The sequence below is a fragment of the Doryrhamphus excisus genome, linkage group LG3 (assembly GCF_037039965.1).
Source record: "Doryrhamphus excisus strain RoL-2023G ecotype Guam linkage group LG3, RoL_Dexc_Guam_v1.1, whole genome shotgun sequence".
NCBI lineage: Eukaryota > Metazoa > Chordata > Actinopteri > Syngnathiformes > Syngnathidae > Doryrhamphus > Doryrhamphus excisus.
In genome coordinates, this window is record NC_136359.1 from 8,529,530 (window position 1) to 8,550,754 (window position 21,225).

Below are 21,225 nucleotides of genomic sequence, written 5' to 3' on the forward strand. Positions count from 1 at the left end.
GCTCACAGGCTTTGGATCATAAAAAGTGAGTTAAGAGTCAGGGGGACTTGTGTTGGCTCCCTCTGTCTGACGAGGTAATTTGATTAATGTGTGAGGGTAAATTAGACATCTACTTGCTCTCTTTGTTGACTCCCTGTCACACAGGAATCTGTCATGTTGCCCGACTTTTCGCACACATCAAGTCCAAAGTGGCGTGATGCCATATTAGATTTAGCTGACATTTATTCCCAATTCAACCAATAGACTTAATGTCCTCTCCCAGTTTCTTACTTTGACTTGGAATCTTAATTCGATTGTAGAAATATATGTTTGGTGCTTAAGTTAATTTAGTCCATCCAACACTGAGCACTTTTGTGCTGGGGCGAGCGCTTCTCAGTAAGGATATTTGAAAATCGATATTTGTGACTCTAGAGCAGGGGTCGGGAACCTTTTTGGCGAAGAGAGCCATGAAGGCCAGATATTTTAAAATGTGTATCTGTGAGAGCCATATACATTTTTTTTAAACATTGAATGCAATAAAATGTGTGCATTTTTATGTAAGACCAACAGTTTTAGATAATGGGCTCTAATTACGTAGACTAGGCACACTACCCCACGCCAATGGGGTGTGGCCAGTGAGCAGGGCAGTGTCTAATAATAAATCAAATACTTGTTGCCATTAATACAACTTCTGCTGCTGCATAGTTTTGCACCGTACTCCGTAGACGTATTTCATTCTTTTGGCCATCTTCGTCAGAAGGCTTGGTTCTGCAGCTTTAGCTATTTGACTAAAGGAGGAAAGTTTACATTTACATGTTTTTTTTACATCTCAATGACCGAGGTAGACTACAGCATTACCCAGTAATAATCAAGTTTTGGTGTTTGACCTGGAAAATATCATCAGGAAAGCTAGATATGGTTGGCCGTATTGCAGCAGAATATAGATGGACGAATTAAAATGCATAAGAAAGTTGTTGATTTTGAATATTATTTTTAACAGTCATTTCTGTGATGGTTTACTTTAAAATGTTAGCAAAAATAAATGTTTATTGTGGTAAGAAATGCTTGAGAGCCAGATACAGTCATCAAAAGAGCCCTACCTGGCTCCCAAGCCATAGGTTCCCTACCTCTGCTCTAGAGGCACCTGTCTTGGGAATCTGGCATGTACAAGCATGGACATTTCGTAATGTCTGGGTGGATCATGGGGAATCTTGGTGCTCCTGGTGTTGCTTTTAAGGGAGCACATTAACCAGTGACTTTAACTGTATGTAAACTGAAGTTCATCAGTACCAAGATGATTCTCAGGTATCCATCAGATGACTTTGTGTCAAACTATTGGCTTTCGTTGCATTTGTTTTTATGTTAGGAGTTATTTAAAACAATGGCTACCTGACACGCCCCCCATTTTCCGGAAAATAATTCAACTTGTAAGCGGTAGACTCGAGCGGTAGTTGCATGGTAGACTTATGGTTTTGGTAATGGTAATGAATGGTAATTCATTTGAACGTGCATCACATAATCAGTTCACAGTTCCACATGTCCAAAAGGAACATGGAAGGAGGAAGAAGCAAAGCTTATTAAATCCTACCCCTCCATCTGGTACTTTTACAATGAGTAACTGTTAAATTTGTTCACTCCCTGCTTTCCTAATATAGTTTAAGTTACATTTTTTTTATTTAATTTTATTTTTTATCACGCATGGAAGTACGTAGGTGATATGACCATACAATGACACAATGGGCACCATAGTAACTGTCAATATAGTGATATATATATATATATATATATAGTACATCATGACTGGTTCAAGACTCTTCATCCTTGTATTTAGTTTTGATCTTTTATGAGTATAGCTCATCTTCCCATAGCTGATGTTGTATTGTCACTGGTCTTCTTTAGGTCGCAAACTCAATTGCATCATTTCCAAACACTCAGAATTCTAAACTGTCCACGAATTGACTAATCAATGCCCATCCCTGGTCTGGATTCCAGAGAATGCACGCTGGTTTATCAGCACTTTCATTTCAATACGGAGGAGCGCGAAGGGCTAATCTGGGGGTGTGTGTGTGTGTGAGGGTGGGTGTTGCTTTGATGTAGCAAAAGTGTGGGTGGTCCCTCAAGCCTCTGTGGGAATTGAACATATATAAATATATATACATAGGCTCATTCTGCCTCGCTCTTTCACACACTCGGCCGCCGCAGGCCAAGTGTGATTTCACCATTGTGGCCAGGAGGGGTTTCTAGGGCAACCTCATAGAGGCCTTGTTCTAAAAATGGCCGCCGTGGTTACTTTGAAAGCCAAGCCCGGCCTCTTGAACCGGCACAGAAAGGAGTTCTGAGCACCACTCGTGGAAAGGGGGGGGCTCGGTGGACTGGAGTGGGAACCAGACTCTTTAATAGCAAGCACATGAGATGTTGAAGGTTTTAAATCCACCCATCCAGCAGTCATGGGAGGTGTGTGTGTGTACCTAAACAGTAATATCCCTGTACTCAGCATTTGGCTAAATTAAAAGGGCATTTTTAGCGTGGGGGGCAGTTTTTGGTGCCCAGGCAATTGGACGGGGAAACGTGAAACTCATTACCTACCCATCTGTCAGAGAGAGAGAGAGCTGTGGGAACAAGGCGAGGGAGGGTGGTGGTTGGTTGGTAGGGAGCGAAGCAAAACAGACTTTTGAATCAGTTATATCGCTATTTCATCCTCCATGTGTGATGAATTCAAAAAAGAATTGTGTTAATTTCACCCCAAGGGGGAAATAGGGGGAAAAAAACACCAAAGTGCAGCTGTTTCGGTCGTTGCATTAGTATCCTTTTTTTTCCTCTCACATGTTTTTGATGTTCTCCTTTTCATTGCCCTCTCCGGACTCCTCTTCAAACACAAGTGTGTCTCACACACACATGCTCCCAAAACACTATGCATGAAAAACAACAATATATGGTAACCTAGCGATAAAATCCCTCGTAAAAAGAATTGCCTCTGATTGCAGTTCTGCTTGCTTTTTCCATTGACAAAAGCAGGTGCAACAGACTATTTCCAGTACCTGTATGGGTGGAATAAAGCACTACTAGTCTACTACAGATTCCCCAAGGTCTAACATTTTAGGACATATGAATAAAAATAACGAATAAACACACAGTATGATACTCCATAGTCTCCGCTTTGCTGCAGCAGACTGTTTTCGTGCTGCCCTCAAACTCCTCAGGGATAAAACAAGCCACCTTACAATGGTGAACAACCATATGGAAAGAGGTAAACACAGAGGGGAATGTTGTATGTTAGCCAACCATTCATTCATTTATTCATTTTCTACCGCTTATCCTCTTCTTCTTATCCTGTCTTCGGGCGAGAAGTGGGGTACACCCTGGAGAGGTCGGCAGCCAATCACAGGCCACATATAGACAAACGGTTTCAACAGTATCATGGCGAATTCTAACATTTGGCTGCCAAGCTCTGCCCGTACCCTATGGTCATTTCTCTAGTATAGCTGGTTGAATTTTGGAACGAGTTAGTTCAGTTATGACCCATGGAAATGGCACACATTCCTGAAATATGGCACCTTCAAATCGAAAATGTTTGGTGCATCCTGTAATGGATTTCCTGTCAATTGGACGCATGGATGGCGAGTGCCATTAAGTATCTGAGCGTGCTACTGAACAGATTTTGGGCTACATTAGTGTTATATATGCTGAGCCACTTCTTATGATCTGTAACGAGGTCCAATTTGCAGACGTTCATACTTAAAATAGTCACTTACTGAAGGAAATTGAAGGGTGAATGAAGGAAAACGAGTCCTGATCACACAATGTAAACAAACGTGAAAAACAAATATATAAGGTATAAGGGGACGTAGATCTCCTTGACCCAAGCCCCGCCCCTCCACAAAGTTTCATACCCTGGCAGAGGTTAGTCCAAAGCCTGGTCTGTACTGTAGTTCCACAACAACAACAAAACTGGGTTTATCCCTCAGTTGTACCACCAGCCGCATCATGTAAACCTTTTTGTCCCACTTAGGTGACTCGCTGCGACCGTCTCACAGCGGCAGTCGCTGGCTTTGATCAGCGCAGATGCAGGCGGCTGCCATATTGCGTGCACAACCCCTTCTTCTGTGAATATTGTTAACAAACGTGTCCTCCCACTGCCAACTGGCTTTTGCAATGAGGAAAATGGGAAAATGGGGGAATGCTCATCTCCACGGTGAGCTGTGCAGATTATGTTGACCAACTCGCACTGCGTCAATATATAATGGCGCACCCATTTGCTTGTTTCATTTAGCATCCACCCTGCAGGGGTTGCTCACAACCTTTTATTCTTGACCTCTGTTTAGCTAACGCATGCGTGCCCCTTTCCATCTGCATGCAATGAAATATTCAACTCCTCCCTGGCCTCGTACATCAATGGGCGCCTCTTTGATATCGCACACTAATACATGCTTGATATAACAACGTTGCGTGCACTCAGCCCTTTGATAAACATGTTTAGGTGATGTATGTCTTCGCCTGCTCCACACGTATTTCACACAGCTCTCCTGAGCGCATAAATGCATTCATAAGCCGCTCTCTGCCTCCCCTTAACCACTCCCATTATTAATAAATGCATGATCCCATGCTGCGACTAGGCGTGTGTGTGTGTGTGTGTCTGATTCATATGCTCATCCTGTGTGTGTGTGTGTGTGTGTGTGTTTTAGAATACAGTCCCGGGGACTCCGCCCTGCTCATTCATATTCATCCCAGCATAATGTAAAGCGGCCGCGCCTCCAGAAAGCAGCAGTCAGGGATAAGATCAAACATTATATTCAAACAACGTGGGGGGTGGGGGGTGGGTTGTATAATTCATGCTGCAACTTCCGCACATGCTCCTCATTTCTGTTCCCATGCATTGCAGATGTCTCACTTAAGCCTAGTACAATTTAGTTCAGCTTGCCATGATACGGTTTGTTTCCAATCGTGTAAACTCTACCATACGCTAAACTCTACCATGCTGGAGAATAATTGTTTTTGTACAGTTGTCAAATTTCTATTGCCCAATCAGAAGGTGTCATCATTTGCCGGGGGAAAAAAATCCTCCATTTTTGAGTGAAAGCATTTAATTGGAGGTCACAATCCACGTCTTTCACTTTTTAAAAGATTTAATTTGCTACAAAAGGACACATTCAATGACTTGATGCCTGTACTTGATCAAGGATGAAGCTAAACTTTCTTTGTGTGCAGAAAAAACAGCCCCCCCCACACACACATACTAATTTACTACATTGAGCCAAAGTGTTTGCTAATCATGTAAACAAAGGAACAAAGTGGTTATCCTCAACCTTCATGAATGAGGTATTAATTCAGTGAAATATAAAAAGAAGTAGTCATTTATTTTAACAAGTGTAATAAAAAATAACCTTAACGTAAAAATTAGGGATGCACTATTTTTACATCACATGTTTGGGAAAAGAATCTCTTGATTGCTCAGGTAGTCTCGTCTCATTGGAGCAATTAAATGATGGGCTATCCAAGCTATTTTTCAGTCTTATGGGATTTATATGTATGATATCATAATTCCTCATAATGGCCTGAGATTTTTCAACCCCTAAAAGTATTGTTGGCTTCAAAATGAGCAGTTTTCATTGTATAATTAACATGAATGCAACATAAGCCTAACCATGACATTTTGTGTCTCCTAGGTTTCCACCTCAGCGGCACAGTAACGGACCCCGCCACGCCCTCCACTCCGGAACTTGTATGCAGCGTCAGCGTTAGCTTCGACCGCTGCAAGATCACGGCGGTAACGTGCACGTGCGGCAACAAGGACATCTTCTACTGCGCCCACGTGGTGGCGCTGTCACTTTACCGGGTACGCAAGCCCGAGCAGGTCAAATTGCACCTGCCCATTTCGGAAACCTTGTTCCAGATGAGCAGGGACCAGCTGCAGAAGTTTGTGCAGTATCTCATCTCAGTACACCACACCGAGGTTTTGCCCACGGCGCAGAAATTGGCAGATGAGATCTTGTCGCAGAACTCGGAGATCAACCAGGTCCATGGTGAGTCCATGGTGCGGCAAATGTGACAAAATTCTGCCCCATTTCAGTTATTCATGGATCAATATTCGACTCCTGGAAAAATACCGTGTTGGTATAAGAGTACTTGTTCCCAGTATTTCAGATTTTTGCATGTCATGTAGGTGCCCCGGACCCTACAGCAGGTGCCAGCGTGGATGACGAGAATTGCTGGCATCTGGATGAAGAGCAGGTTCAGGAGCAAGTCAAGCTCTTCCTGTCACAGGGAGGATACCACGGCTCGGGCAAGCAGCTCAACCTGCTCTTCAGCAAGGTCAGGAGCGGCTGGCGTTGCTCCACATTCATATCATATCCACACAGCACATACCAGCCCAGACAGACATGGTTGCACATCATTCACTCCCCAGAACCACCTGACTGCATGAAGAACAAGAGATCTTTGTCCTAGAAGTAATCTCAGACACACACTGGCACACAACCAGAGCTAAAAGTGTTATTTATACCCACAAGCCACAACATTAGGTACATCCTATTGTTTTAGCTCCTTTGTGTGTCCACTGAGTATTATTGTGTGTGTACATGACACGTCTCCCTCTCTCCTCCCCCTGTAGGTGAGAGAGATGCTGAAGATGCGTGACTCCAACGGAGCGAGGATGTTAACACTGATCACAGAACAGTTCATGGCCGACCCTCGGCTGGCGCTGTGGAGACAGCAAGGCACCACCATGACAGACAAGTACAGACAGCTCTGGGACGAGCTGGGTAAGGCACACACAAACACACATGGCTAAAACACACACACAGTATGCACAGTCACGCAACACATTCAACAAGGTGGATGATGGGACCCAGACAACACCACAAAGGCGCACATGAACGTGTTTGTGTGTTAGTCCACATATTTACAGCTTCCTCATCAATTTCATCATTCATCATTTTTATAACACACAAGGCTTAATTATCACTCTTCTTTTTAACATTTGACTAAAGAAATGTCACGGTTGTCTGCATGACATTCCACAATCATGGGTGATCAAGAGCTTCAACATGGCTGCGATACGCTCCACATACACGGTGGACATTTTGCAACATATTCCGCAGACACATATGCTACAACCTGGGGAGACAGAGCCTTCTCCATCGCTGCCCCCACCCTCTGGAACTCTTTGCGCCATTCACTCCGTGCTTGCCCCGACCTTCCCACTTTCAAAAAGCAACAAAAAACCCACCTGTTTAAATCAGTTTTTAATGTCTAACTTTTTATACCTGACTGCTGTGCTCCGATTTTAGCCTTGGTGTTAGCTCTGAATGAATGTATGGATGTTGTATTTTAATGCATCTTTTACTATGTTTTTTACTAAACTCTATTTTTTCTTCACTGTAAAGTGTCCGAGTACTCTGAAAAGCGCTATACAAATAAAATGTATTATTATTATTATTATTACAACACACTCTATAACACATAACATGTAACACCTCAAACGTGGCTGACATGCAGCAAAATGCTGCGCACACTTGCCGGCATGCTGTAACATTATCTCATATCCATGGCTGGAACTCGGGCCACAAACATGGCTGACATGCTGTAAGACATTCCTCAGACATGGTGGACATTCAGCATCACACTCCTATGTTATGGCCCACATGCTACAATAAATACTCCTCAAACATTCTGCGACATCCTCATCAAACATGGTCCACATGCTGGAACATGACTTGAACAAACATGGCTGCAACACACTGTCCAAACATAGCGAACATGTTGTCTTCAGGTGTTATTTGATGTCGTGTACAAATGTGAGCCGCCATGTTGTATCCATCCTTTGTTGTCGTCATGTCTCGGACTCTTGTTGTTGACAATGATTTCTTCTCTCCTTTTGGTCTGGTTTTGCACTCCGTTTGGACACAAGATGATCTCATTTCGCGTATTTTTGGAAGTGGATGCGTGTGCATTGGCTTCCTTTTGAAGTCAACACTTCAAACCCCTTCTTGCAGAGTCCTGATCGCTCCCTGTGATGTTGGCTGAATGCTGCTGCGTTTCTCTCCCTCTCGCCTTCTTCCTCACTCTTTTGTCTTCACGTTTTTTTCCTGAGCTGCAGCTCCTCGTCTTCCCGCAGCTCGCTTGTCCTCTCATGTCTCCTCGTCCACATCAGCTCCTTCTTTGCTCTTGTATTTGTCATTTACTGATTCCCCCCTCAGAACTCTTATGTTTCACTCCCGTTTTACCGGGGCTCTTGTCCCGTCCTTGTCTTTGCCCTTTCGCTCCAACTTCTTCATGCACAGAGTGCACATCTCCTTCAGTCTTGAGCGAAAATCCCAGAGTGTTTTCATAACCCAAGAGACTCAGCCATTTTTCATATTCTGTTTGTTCCAATTTACTCCAAAGTGATGTGTGCGCAGTCTGTGTTGCCTCGGGAAGTTTTTGTGGGTTACAAAATGTGCAATATAAGAAAGCAGTGCTGCACTTCTTTGAAAGTCCCCCCCCCAAGATTTAGTTCTGATGGAGGCTCCGTGTTTCATGGTCCAGGTGCCCTGTGGATGTGCATTGTACTGAACCCGCACTGCAAGGCGGAGCAGAAGTCGTCGTGGTTGCGGCAGCTGCGCAGGTGGAACAGCGTGGACGTGTGCCCCTGGGAGGATGGAAACCACGGCAACGAGCTGCCCAACCTCACCCACTCGCTGCCTCAGGGTGCCCATGGCAACCAAGGTTGGTCAATCACATACTTTCAACTTTGGGGGTTTCTGAACACAAAATATAACCTCGTACTTCGGCATGTGACAAAAAAATATATATATATAAAATAAAAAAAACACAACCAAAAATATTAAACTATATTGGGAAAGCGGGAAGTGAACAAATGTAACAGTTACTGATTGTACAGTACCAGATGGAAGGGTAGGATTTAATAAGCTTTGCTTCTTCCTACTCCTTTTGGACATGTGGAATTGTGAACTGATTATGTGATGCACTCAATTGTAATCTGATGCATGTTCAAATGAAATTAAACCATTACCAAAAGAGGGCTGCATGGTGGACGAGTGGTTAGCACGCAGACCTCACAGCTAGGAGACCTGAGTTCAATTCCAGACTTGGCCATCGCTGTGTGGAGTTTGCACGTTCTCCCTGTGCATGCGTGGGTTTTTTCCGGGTACTCCGATTTCTTCCCACATTCCACATTCCATGCTAGGTTAATTGGTGACTCCAAATTGTCCATAGGTATGAATGTGAGTGGTTGTTTGTCTATATGTGCCCTGTGATTGGCTGGCGACCAGTCCAGGGTGTACCCCACCTCTCGCCCAAAGAGGATAAGCGGTAGAAAATGAATGAATGAATGAACACAAAGCAAGTGAAATATCAGTCAACATGCCGGTACGTGCAAATAAAGCATATTAGAGTAAAACCTCATTTGCACACATTGCAATGAAACCCCTGTTTTGTCCCCCGTGGGTAGCGGGTCGGCCCCATATTGCTCCTTTAACCTTGGAGCCTCCCCTCCAGGCTTAGCTCCAGAGTGATCCCGTCCCCGGTAGACGCCAGCCAGGTACCTTTCAACTGCCTCCAGGATGCTTCCCTGGTGAGGTGTTCCGGACATGCCCAACCAGGAGGAGGCCTCAGGGCAGACCTAGGACATGCTGGAGGCAACACGAGTGGCTCTCTTCTGGTCGCTCAGTCCCCATGTTTGGTAGATGTGCTGTCATCTTCCTTTTTAGCCAGAACACCCACTCTCCCTGATCACATATCGTACTACTACTTTTAGTGCTTTCACTTTTACTTCAAACCATCAATATCCACGGATTGGCTGGGAAAAATGAAGCATCTCATTCGTTAGCTAGGCATTAGGAGTCCATTTTGAACTCCGACTAACAAGCATCTTGCTGATGTCATCCTCCTCTGCAGAGATGCGACCCCATAGGACTGTGTTCACACGGGCCATCGAGGCCTGTGACCTGCACTGGCAGGACCGACACCTGCAGCACATAATTGACAGCGACCTCTACGCCAACTACTGTTACCACGACAACCAGGAGGGCTCCCTCTTTGACTCACGTGGCTGGCCCTTGTGGCACGGTGAGTGAGTGCGCTTGTACAGTAAGTGTAGAAATACACTAGGTTGAATGGATGTGAGGAACTTTGCCTCTTCCCCTCTCCATCAGAGCACGTCCCCACAGCCTGCGCCAGGGTGGATGCGCTGCGTTCCCACGGTTACCCCCGAGAAGCCCTTCGACTGGCCATCGCCGTGGTGAACACGTTACGCCGGCAACAGCAGCGGCAACTGGAGCACTTCCGCAGGCACAAGAAAGGTGAGGCGTCATCATTTTGAATCCCAAATGAAATATCCCTTTTTTCCATGTTGATAGATGATCGCTTCTGTTCCTCTCAGAGTTGCTCCACAAGGGCCACACTTCCATCACCAACATGGAGGGCTGGGTGGGACACCCCTTGGATCCCATCGGCACTCTCTTCAGCACCTTGACCGAGTCGGGACGAGTGGGGGAGGAGGGATCCAATACCTGTTTGGACCTCTCAGGTACTGCGAATAATACTGGTCATACAGTCCCTGACAAAAGTCTTGTCGCTTATCCAAGTTGTAGGAACAACAAATAATAACTTGACTTGTAGTTGCTCAATTGGAATCAGAAATGACTTATATGAAAGGCAAATCCCTCTAGATTATGCTTTTTATATCAAAATAAAGTTTTGTACCATTCATTGAGTTTTATCATTTAATTAGGACATAAAGGTCAGATTTTGCTTGGACAAAAGTCTTGTCGCATACAAAAAAATTTAGAAATAATACATATACTTAATTTTGAATACACAAATATGCTACAATAACATCAGAACATAAAGTCATTGTACCTTGGAAAAAAGAATTAATATTGTGTATGGCTTCCATGAGCTTGGAGGACTGCATCCATACGTCTTGCCAATGACTCAAATAACTTATTGATGAAGTCATCTGGAATGGCCAAGAAAGCAGTCTTGCAGGACTCCCAGAGTTCATCAGGATTTTTCGGCTTCATCTTCCAAGCCTCCTCCTTCATCTTACCCCAGACATGCTCAATAATGTTCATGTCTGGCGACTGGGCTGGCCAATCCTGGAGCACCTTGACCTTGGGTCCATGCGGGTTATACTGCAGAAGACCTGTTGGAACCCGCATGGACCCAAGATTCACCCAGAAAACAGTCAAGTTTGGTGGAGGAAAAATCATGGTTTGGGGATACATCCAGTATGGGGGTGTGCGAGAGATCTGCAGAGTGGATGGCAACATCAACAGCCTGAAATATCAAGAAATTCTCGCTGCCCATTACATTCCAAACCACAAGAAAGGGCAAATTCTGCAGCAGGAAGGCGCTCCTTCTCATACTTCAGCCTCCACATCCAAGTTCCTGAAAGCCAAGAAGGTCAAGGTGCTCCAGGATTGGCCAGCCCAGTCGCCAGACATGAACATTATTGAGCATGTCTGGGGTAAGATGAAGGAGGAGGCTTGGAAGATGAAGCCGAAAAATCCTGATGAACTCTGGGAGTCCTGCAAGACTGCTTTCTTGGCCATTCCAGATGACTTCATCAATAAGTTATTTGAGTCATTGGCAAGACGTATGGATGCAGTCCTCCAAGCTCATGGAAGCCATACACAATATTAATTCTTTTTTCCAAGGTACAATGACTTTATGTTCTGATGTTATTGTAGCATATTTGTGTATTCAAAATTAAGTATATGTATTATTTCTAAATTTTTTTGTATGCGACAAGACTTTTGTCCAAGCAAAATCTGACCTTTATGTCCTAATTAAATGATAAAACTCAATGAATGGTACAAAACTTTATTTTGATATAAAAAGCATAATCTAGAGGGATTTGCCTTTCATATAAGTCATTTCTGATTCCAATTGAGCAACTACAAGTCAAGTTATTATTTGTTGTTCCTACAACTTGGATAAGCGACAAGACTTTTGTCAGGGACTGTATATTGTCACGTACACAGCAATTGGTGGTGTTTATCGTCATATGCCAGCCATGTGATTTTCATGCACAAATTGGCCGATACTGATTGGTGCCATCGATCGGAGCATCCCTAATAAAAAAATAATGTATTTAAATACAATTAATAAAAATGTGTTTTGGAAGTAACACATTTTAAACTAGTCAATTCCACCCTCGGCCATCTCTGTGTGGAGTTTGCATGTTCTCCCCATGCATGCGTGGGTTTTCTCCGGGTACTCCGGTTTCCTCCCACATTCCAAAAACATGCTAGGTTAATTGGCGACTCCAAATTGTCCATAGGTATGAATGTGAGTGTGAATGGTTGTTTGTCTATATGTGCCCTGTGACTGGGTGGCGACCAGTCCAGGGTGTACCCCACCTCTTGCCTGAAGACAGCTGGGATAGGCTCGAGCACCCCCGTGACCCTCGTGAGGAAAAAGCGGTAGAAAATGAATGAATGAACATTTTAAACTAAATATTGATGGCAATTTTATTGTGTGGAGCCTCATTCATTATTTCATTATTTGTACTTCTTCAGACTTGTTACAGAACTAGTTACTGTGCGATGCGCTGCGGAAGAATAAGAATTCTCTGCTCAATAGTGGCCACACTTGTCTCTATGGCTTGATTGTAGCGGCCATCTTTAAGGCTAAATATGTTGAGGTGGTCGATCAACACACCAAAACTAGGAAGGGAACTCCGCTGTAACCCGAGGACCATCTATCCCTATATCCATAACAGGGCCATAACAATAAAAAAGGACTCACCGTCATGCCTCTTCCCAGACTGCTCCAGTGTGGTGACACGAGCGGACCTCCAGCGACTGCCCGTGCAGAGACTGCTAGGCGACGGTGAATCGTATGTGGCGCTGGCGGTGGAGACGGCTCTGATTGGCTTGGGCCAGCAGCGGGTGATGCCGGATGGGCTGTATGCTCAGGAGAAGGTGTGCCGCAACGAGGAGCAGTTGTTGGCCAAGCTTCAGGAAGTGGAACTGGACGACTCGCTGGTGAAGATCTTCCGCAAGCAGGCCGTCTTTCTGCTGGAAGGTAAAGCAGAAAATGCACTTGCATGAACTTGTGTGTGTGTGTTTATAAATAGATTCATTTGAAAACACATCCTTCACTGGGTCTCACTATTTATTATGCTTTCATTTTGTGGTGCAAATCGAGGCAGAGCTGACCAAAATGAGCTCTTAGCCCTGCAACACCCGTCCCATTGTGTCAGCACACACACACACACACACACATCTATACACAAGTGTGTTCATTTATGGTGCAGAATGCTGGAGGGGTGGCACGGTCAAAATCTGACTCTCGTCCCCACCCAAACCCCCAATCCGCACCCAAAACTTGGGGCCTGGTGCGACCACCCACCTCTGGCTCTGTTTCTAATAGAGACCGAATCCCCCACGTGGCCCCTGAAGGGCTGCAACTGACGCCACCATCTGATGCGGTCTGTGTTTTTTTTTTTTCTTTCTTAAATAACCCACCAGAGACGACGGGAAGCGCCATGAGGAGGGGTGGGGGAAGAAAAGAGTGCAAGTCCAAGTGTACACATGACCATATGGTTTTTGACATTGTTTGTTTAAAGGCAGCATGCCTTTTCTTCTAAGTCAGGCTACTTCTATACTCTCATTGGTCCATGTGTCTTTTTAAAGGGGACCATTATGCTTTCCCTCTTTACTGACTATAAATGTTGTTAGAATGTTGTATTCCAGTGTTAAACCATGCCGAGGTGTCAGATAATGAGGAAGCGAGTCTTGAAAGCAGTTAAGGATGACTCTGCATGCTCCGTTTTATGGAGTTTTTGTTCTACTGACATCAGCCTTTCTGTTGTTTCCTGCAGCTGGCCCGTACTCTGGCCTTGGAGAGATCGTCCACAGAGAGAGTGTTCCCATGCACACGTTTGCCCGTTATCTCTTCACCTCCCTCCTACCTCATGACGCTGAACTGGCGTACAAAATTGCACTGAGAGCGATGCGGTAAGTTGACCAATGAATGCACCACAGAAGTGAGTGCAGTATTTTTCATACGATGCGTCTTCTGGTTGCAAAGATGCTTGAGAGCAGTCGGTGCACATCTTATACAGTAGTATGGATTTACGATCTACACACACACAAAATGTAAATATGTGTGAAAAAAAAAAACTGACCAAGGTCTGGACTCTGGAGTTGGGGTACCTCCTAGCTGACTACAACACATACAGTAGGAATGAATATTAAATGGTTCATCTCTGACCAAGTCACAGCTGTAAAGGCATGGAAGCGCTGCTCGCTTGTGACTCAGCATCGTGAGCCACTCGGCTAGCTCGCTGTGTCATTCTGCTGCCGTTAAAAGTCTAAACACCTGCACCTTCTGTTGCTGGGAAATCTTTACAAATGAACCTAATTGCTTTGTCAGTAGCAAGTTAACAACGTTTCTTGTGTTTCTATTCATCACTTTGGAATAGTAACTGGAATAGGAATAGTAAGGATGCTGGTGTGTGTTGGCCTCCGTCCGGCTCGTGACTTCTCGAGGCCCATGTGTGGTCTCTCTATTTTGGGCTGTGTGTGGACAGTGTGTGTTAATCAGTCTGTGCTGCTGTGTTTTGATGTTGTGACTCACGGGAGCTGGATCAGTGAATATTAATTACATTAATGAGAGTGTAATTAGTGTGGCTGTAATGAGGAAGAGGGAGGTGTGCGGGCCAGCAGGGACTGGGAAGTGTGGGAAAGATTGTTTGTTTCTCTTTGCAAATCTGGCCAATGATGAGTCGATCAGAGAACAGGAAAGTTGTGTTTTTCCCCAGCAAACAGCGAAGACATCACACTTTGCTTCCTGCAGCTCGGAGAAATGGCTTAATTGAAGTGCTTTCTGCAGCTTTTCACTCCCCAAAACTTATATTTGGCCTGAGTCAGCCTCCCTCACTTGTTACTCCTCCATCCTCACTTCCTCCATGTGCTCCCCCCTGTGGTGTGAAACAGGCGATTTAGAATAATACGGCCACTTATGGGTGCTCCTGGGAGCCAGGGGTGTCTACTCAGCACATAATGAATGTGTGTAATGTAGCGTAGTGTAATAAGAGCGCATATAGCTCAGAGCTCCCACGGGACGGCGGACAGTTAAATATAGAGGAGGAGGTAAAGGAGCCTGGGCTATTTTAATGGCCCCATTATAACATTATCATTGATACACGCAGAGGAGAAAGACTTTTTCACATTACGTGCTTTTTGTATTTGTCTTCATCTGGCTGCTTCACTGGAGCCGTATTTTATTTTTTTTTATATATATATATATTTTTTCCCACAGAGGAAGTGTTGGCAGCTTTTAATCAGGCGCATAATGAAGCTTCTTTTTATGAGAATTCAGTAGGAACTTATGCAAACATAATGCATGGTAATGAGTATAACTCGATAAAGCTTTCTTTTTAATCCAATAAATCTAATAAATGGCATTTTGGGACCTGCAGCAAAATGGAATGCACGACTTGGCTGCGACCAGCAAAGGTGCTGTTGAGTCTAGTTGGATTAGACTATAATTTGACATGAACAACAATAGTAAAAATAAAGTCAAAATATTATAAATACAAGAATGACGTCATAATATTATGAGGAGAAATAATGTTATTTTTGAAGCATAAATAAAAAGATGCTTTTTTTAAGTTGTGAAATTAGAAACAAATGAATAATTTCATTTTTGGAAAACTAGGTTGTCAAAATATTACAGGAATGAAGTCACAATTATGAAAACAAAATTTACAAGAAGAAAGTTGAAAAACCCAACAGCTGTAATTCTATGGGAATAAAGTCAAATTATGAAGACAAAGAAGTCATATCGTAATGAGGCAATTTTATGAGAATATAAGACCAATAATGTTACTGTATTTAAGTAGCATACTTACACTTTTTAAAAAAGTCCTAACTTTATTAGAAACATGCAAAACAAAAGGATGTTGTACTGTTTGGAGGTTGGGGAAAATGTAATAATATGGGAATAAAGTCAAAACATGGTGGGGATAAAGTTATATTCCAAAAAGAACATTTACATTAAGTTTTTTTCCCTTAAATACATAGAAATTCTTATCAAATCTATATGTATTGCTTTACAAAACATCAAAGTGGCCCTTGCATCCTTTTGTTATGATTTTGCCCAATGCACAATTTTGAGCCATCTCAATCATTCATTCATTCATTTTCTACAGCTTATCCTCACGAGGGTCGCAAGGAGTGCTGGAGCCTATCCCAGCTGTCTTTGGGCGAGAGGCGGGGTACACCCTGGACTGGTCGCCACCCAGTCACAGGGCACATATAGACAAACAACCATTCACACTCACATTCATACCTATGGACAATTTGGAGTCGCCAATTAACCTAGCATGTTTTTGGAATGTGGGAGGAAACCGGAGTACCTGGAGAAAACCCACGCATGCACAGGAGAACATGCAAACTCCACACAGAGATGGCCGAGGGTGGGATTGAACCCGGTCTCCTAGCTGTGAGGCCTGCATGCTAACCACTTGTCGCCGTGCAGCCTCATCTAAATCAGTTTTAAATTATTCTACTAAACCAAAATACCAATTCTGGACACTCCCCGGGCTTAGAATTGCATCATGGCGTCATTTAACAACGAGCTGCTGCCATTTGTAACTGGCTCGCTATTTGGCACAAAAGGTCAAAGGCACTTTTTTTCTTGAATTCAGAATTCAATAATGTTTCTCTTCTCCTCAAACTGCTGGCACACACAACTTTTTTGGACTAGTTTGTTGTAGGAACACTGAGACAGCGACAGAAAAACAGAACCTGTATTCAAAAACCAAGGTTTGACTGTCCAACTGTTTGCTACCAATATTTTCTTTACTGTGTTTGGTTCTATTTTGTGTTGTAGTCCTCCAACACGCTTTGGACACCACTGCTGTAGGTGGTATGTAGCAGAAAGCGTGCCTTTAAACTTTAAAGTGTGCATTTGAAGAAGTAGCAGCAGCACGTCCTTATCTACACTCCTCGGGAAGCCAAGGAGCCAAATCCAAAGCACTTGTTATCATATTAGATTTCCATAAGAGATACAAGACTTCCAATGCTAATGAAGCTCCATCCTCGCTCTAATCCGCAACCTTTGATCCGCTGCATAATCGTTGCCAACACAGCACTGTTTGTGGTAGAGAGAGGAGGAAGCGTGGCAATGTTAAAGCAATGACACTCACAGGCACACATTGCCGCTCTCCATTTTGCCTTCAAATGGTACCCTCACCTTTCATACTGGATGTAAAGCCTTTAGGTTTACATGGGGCGTGTACGCGGATATACTTTAGCTCCTGTTGGTGGATGTGTAGCTTAGCCAAAGAATGGACATTTGAGGAATGACGAAAGAGAAGATTTTTCTAAGGCCTAATTTACAATTCAGGTCTTCTTTCATGCTAATGAGATGTTGGTCCACACCTTTCTCCCGGAAGCGCTATTGTGTACTTTAGCCACTCTTTACATACACACTCTAATTCACCTACAACAATTTCACATTGTGGGAAAGCAGGATACAAATGTTAGCATCACACACACACACGTAGCCACGTGACTTACATGACACTCGCAATGCTAAATTAGCATGTTCACCGATCGGCACCAGGCTTTATTTTAAGCGTAACCTGCCACTTTGGTGGTGGTGGCCTATTGATGGGGCGGGCTCATCATCATTATCAGCTTGGGGCGTGTCAGAGGCGGGGTCATATTCATGATGGCTGGAAAACCCGGAAACCGAGAGTTTTCTCTCAAAAACACAGCAAAACAAATCGGAGAGATGATAGATTTTCCTGCTGTTGGGACAAATTTTTGTTAGAACATCATGATCGGAAATCACGGTTCCCTGGTTCCAGACCCGAGCGGGATAAGCAAGTTTCCACAAAATAGGAGTTTTTGTAGTTAAGAGCACAGACAACCTGTTTACAACCTTCTAAATATGTTTTTTTAACATTATTAGAAGGCTGCACGGCGGTCGAGTGGTTAGCGAGCAGACCTCACAGCTAGGAGACCAGCGTTCAAACCCACCCTCGGCCAGTTTGCATGTTCTCCTGTGCATGCGTGGGTTTTCTCCAGGTACTCCGTTTTCCTCCCACATTCCAAAAACATGCTAGGTTAATTGGCGACTCCAAATTGTCCATAGGTATGAATGTGAGTGTGAATGGTTGTTTGTCTATATGTGCCCTGTGCTCCAGCACCCCCGCGACCCTCGTGAGGATAAGCGGTGGAAAAGGAATGAATGAATGAATGAATGAACATTATTAGAGTCACCTAGACATGAACTGTATGTCTTGCAATTAATGTGTTCCCAAGGGGAGCAGACAGCATCACGAACAAGCAGGAGATGTCGCGTGACAAGTGCAGAATACTACGTCAAGGTGTTTGAATGCATCCTTCAAATGCCTTATTTGAATTTTGCTTAAAAATATACAACATTAGCTTAAATATGTTTTGACTAATAATTGGTCGTATCAAGCACAAAACAGCATGACGACTGTAATTTATGTAACAAGTTGGAATTGTCTGTGTGCGAATAAGGCATTCCTCGAACCTGGAACAACTGTGGAATGTCCCTGCATGAGGAGCACCCTCACCAAAGGGAATCCTACTGTACTTGTTTTCAATACAGTCTTCCCAGCCTTCCACGTGGAACAATAGCCCGGTATGGATTACCGCTCCCCAACATTTTGAGGAGGTTATTTTCCTGCCATCCAGACCTCTTTAGCTCCCATCCAATGGAGGCCCTCTGGCTCTCTGGTGCAAACCAAACACAAAGGCTGGAATGTTGATGAGGCCTCCATCTTTTTTCTCCTTTTTCGCTGTGCTACACCCCTGGAATCTGCCAGAAGGCTCCAGTGAGGTGGAAGCTTTTAGCAGCTCTTTCAGATGGCGTGAAGATGCAATGCTTTGTGGCAAATGTTCGCACTGTTGCAAGAACAGCAACAGTGCGTTTGCCGCCTTTCTGCTCCAGTGTTGGTTCATGTGTTTTTTTTTTGTTTTTTTTTTGGATGTGCCTTCATTCAGGAGGCAACCAGTTCACATGCATGTTGCTCTGGAATTGAAACTTGGCATTTAGCATCGCATTGCTTTTACCAGGCAGCTTTTATGTGTTTCAAAAGGGCAGGTTTGTGTGTGCGTGCTGGGCCTTTCCTCCCTTCCTTTGCTCGTGTGTGCCGGTATTTGTTTCATGTGTGTCCAGCCTTACACGGCTGGAAGGTGAATCCCTTAATTTCCCAGTGGACTCAATTAGCTTTGCGATTGGTCGAGAGAAGGCCAGGTTGCTGCCTTCTGAAGCAGACGAGACCTTTTGAAAGTTGAGGCTGCGAGTGAAGCGGAATAGGAGATGAGAGAGTTTGGGCTGGGCCGGAGAAGACTTGGCTCTGTCTGATGATGATGATGATGATGATGATGATGAGAGAGTGAAGCCTCTTCATGCGCTAGCAGGTGTTGCACAGCTCTGATTTCATTAGGACCAATTAGAGTGGAGAAAATACTAATTAAACTCTGGTTTCTAGGTGATTAAACAGCAAGTTGGGGGTAAATTGCAGCGACAGGCTAAATGTTGTATCCCCCTGTGATCCTATTGTCATTTTCTGGTCCCTTCCAAATTGCTAATCATTATTTTGGTTCTGTCAGCACCCTTTTTCTTCATCTGACACCTCTACCTTTACTCTTTTTATTTGAAGGCCACCTATTATGGTCCTTTTTCGACCCTTTGTATCGAGTTGTGGACTCCTATGGTTACTATTGTGTCTATTATGTCATTGTATGGTCATATCACCTCGCAATTCTATAGGTGACAAAAAAATTAAATTAATAAAAATAAAAAACAAAATTATATTAGAAAGCAGGAAGTGAACAAATGTAACAGTTACTGATTGTAAAAGTACCAGATGTAGGGGTAGGATTTAATAAGCTTTGCTTCTTCCTACTCCTTTTGGCCATGTGGACTCAATTGTAATCTGATGCATGTTCAAATGAAATAAAACCATTACCTATAGAGCAGCTACACGCAATAACCCGCACAGAATCTGCACCTATTGCAGCTGTATTTCCTTTTGATTTGTGCTTCCTGCCAAAACGCTGCGATTGCTCTGCTTCCCAACTATGAACCATATGAGGAAGTCCGCCCCTCTGTGACATCACAAAAGGGGCAGTTTTACCACGCCTTTTCAAAGTGAGCGTTTTGAGCCATCCCAAACTTCTTTCAGGGCCCACTTCCAAATGCGCAAACCTCATTACCTGAAACTTTAGCATCGTTTAACACGAGAATACAACATTGCAACTACATTTATAGGTCAGGAAAGTGGAAAAGGCACAATAGGTCCCCTTTAACAAGAGATTGTAGAATTAATGTACATGAACGTACCTCTCTTCTGCTTTCAATCAGCATCATGGGCATGGCCTCTATATTTGGGGCTTATGGGGCACAAATTGCTTTCCATGAATTCTGCCGAGCAGCAGCAATGTCATAACTGCCCCCCCCACCTCACTCAAAACCAGTCAAGTCAAATACAGGGCTCTACATTAAAAACCAAAATGACTTGCCCATAGGGAATCCTTAAGGTGAGAACTACTTGCCCGAACTTGCCCCATGTAAAATGAAAAGACTGCCATAATGATATCATGTAATTTTTTGTGGCATCACATGAGAATCTCAAATAAAGATGAAATGAGAGTACTACCCTACTACCTTACACATCGTAGTCGTAGTAAGCAGTGATATTTATAAGTTGTGCACCACAATGAACCATTATTGAATAGACATTTGTGTACTAGTAAAGTGTTTTTAATCCAGAAAAAAATGCTCAATGGTGAAACAATAATTTGTGAAGCAAAGGTGAGAAAAATACAGAGAAATGGAAGCGCTAGATTTTGTAGCTTGTGCAAAATCAGCACTTGACCACTTCAAATTGTCACAGCAATGTGATTCACTCACCTGTGCCATCATTTGATTTGCTGCCGCTAGTAAAATACTTGTTTAGGACGCACTGGTTCATCACTTTTTGCTGTTTCCTTCAGAATTAGACGTGTTGGCAGTGACGCCATGATGGATGTTTTCGTAGTCAAACGATCGCTGATAGTCTCATTTTTAGTGCTAGGTTAGTGCTGTTTTGTGCAGTTTTGAGTTAATGATAAACTGTAATAACTCTGTAATAACTGTAATAAGTAAATTGAAAGCAGCACAAACTGCACAAAACAGCACTAACCTAGCACTAAAAATTAGACTACTTTGGTTGAATTCCGAGTATGTTGGGGGTCTGATTATGTAACA

General features: G+C 43.7%; 1 protein-coding gene across 1 annotated transcript in view; it reads left to right on the plus strand.

Moving 5' to 3' along the window:
• Positions 1–21,225, plus strand: part of LOC131128502 (zinc finger SWIM domain-containing protein 6-like) — a 62,800-nt gene that overhangs the window by 35,831 nt on the left and 5,744 nt on the right. Inside the window, exons 3-11 of the mRNA XM_058071404.2 lie at positions 5,643–5,999; positions 6,140–6,288; positions 6,587–6,737; positions 8,503–8,682; positions 9,874–10,044; positions 10,131–10,277; positions 10,358–10,504; positions 12,748–13,008; positions 13,808–13,943. Coding sequence (XP_057927387.2) covers positions 5,643–5,999; positions 6,140–6,288; positions 6,587–6,737; positions 8,503–8,682; positions 9,874–10,044; positions 10,131–10,277; positions 10,358–10,504; positions 12,748–13,008; positions 13,808–13,943 — 1,699 coding nt within the window. The remainder of the gene's footprint in view (positions 1–5,642; positions 6,000–6,139; positions 6,289–6,586; positions 6,738–8,502; positions 8,683–9,873; positions 10,045–10,130; positions 10,278–10,357; positions 10,505–12,747; positions 13,009–13,807; positions 13,944–21,225) is intronic.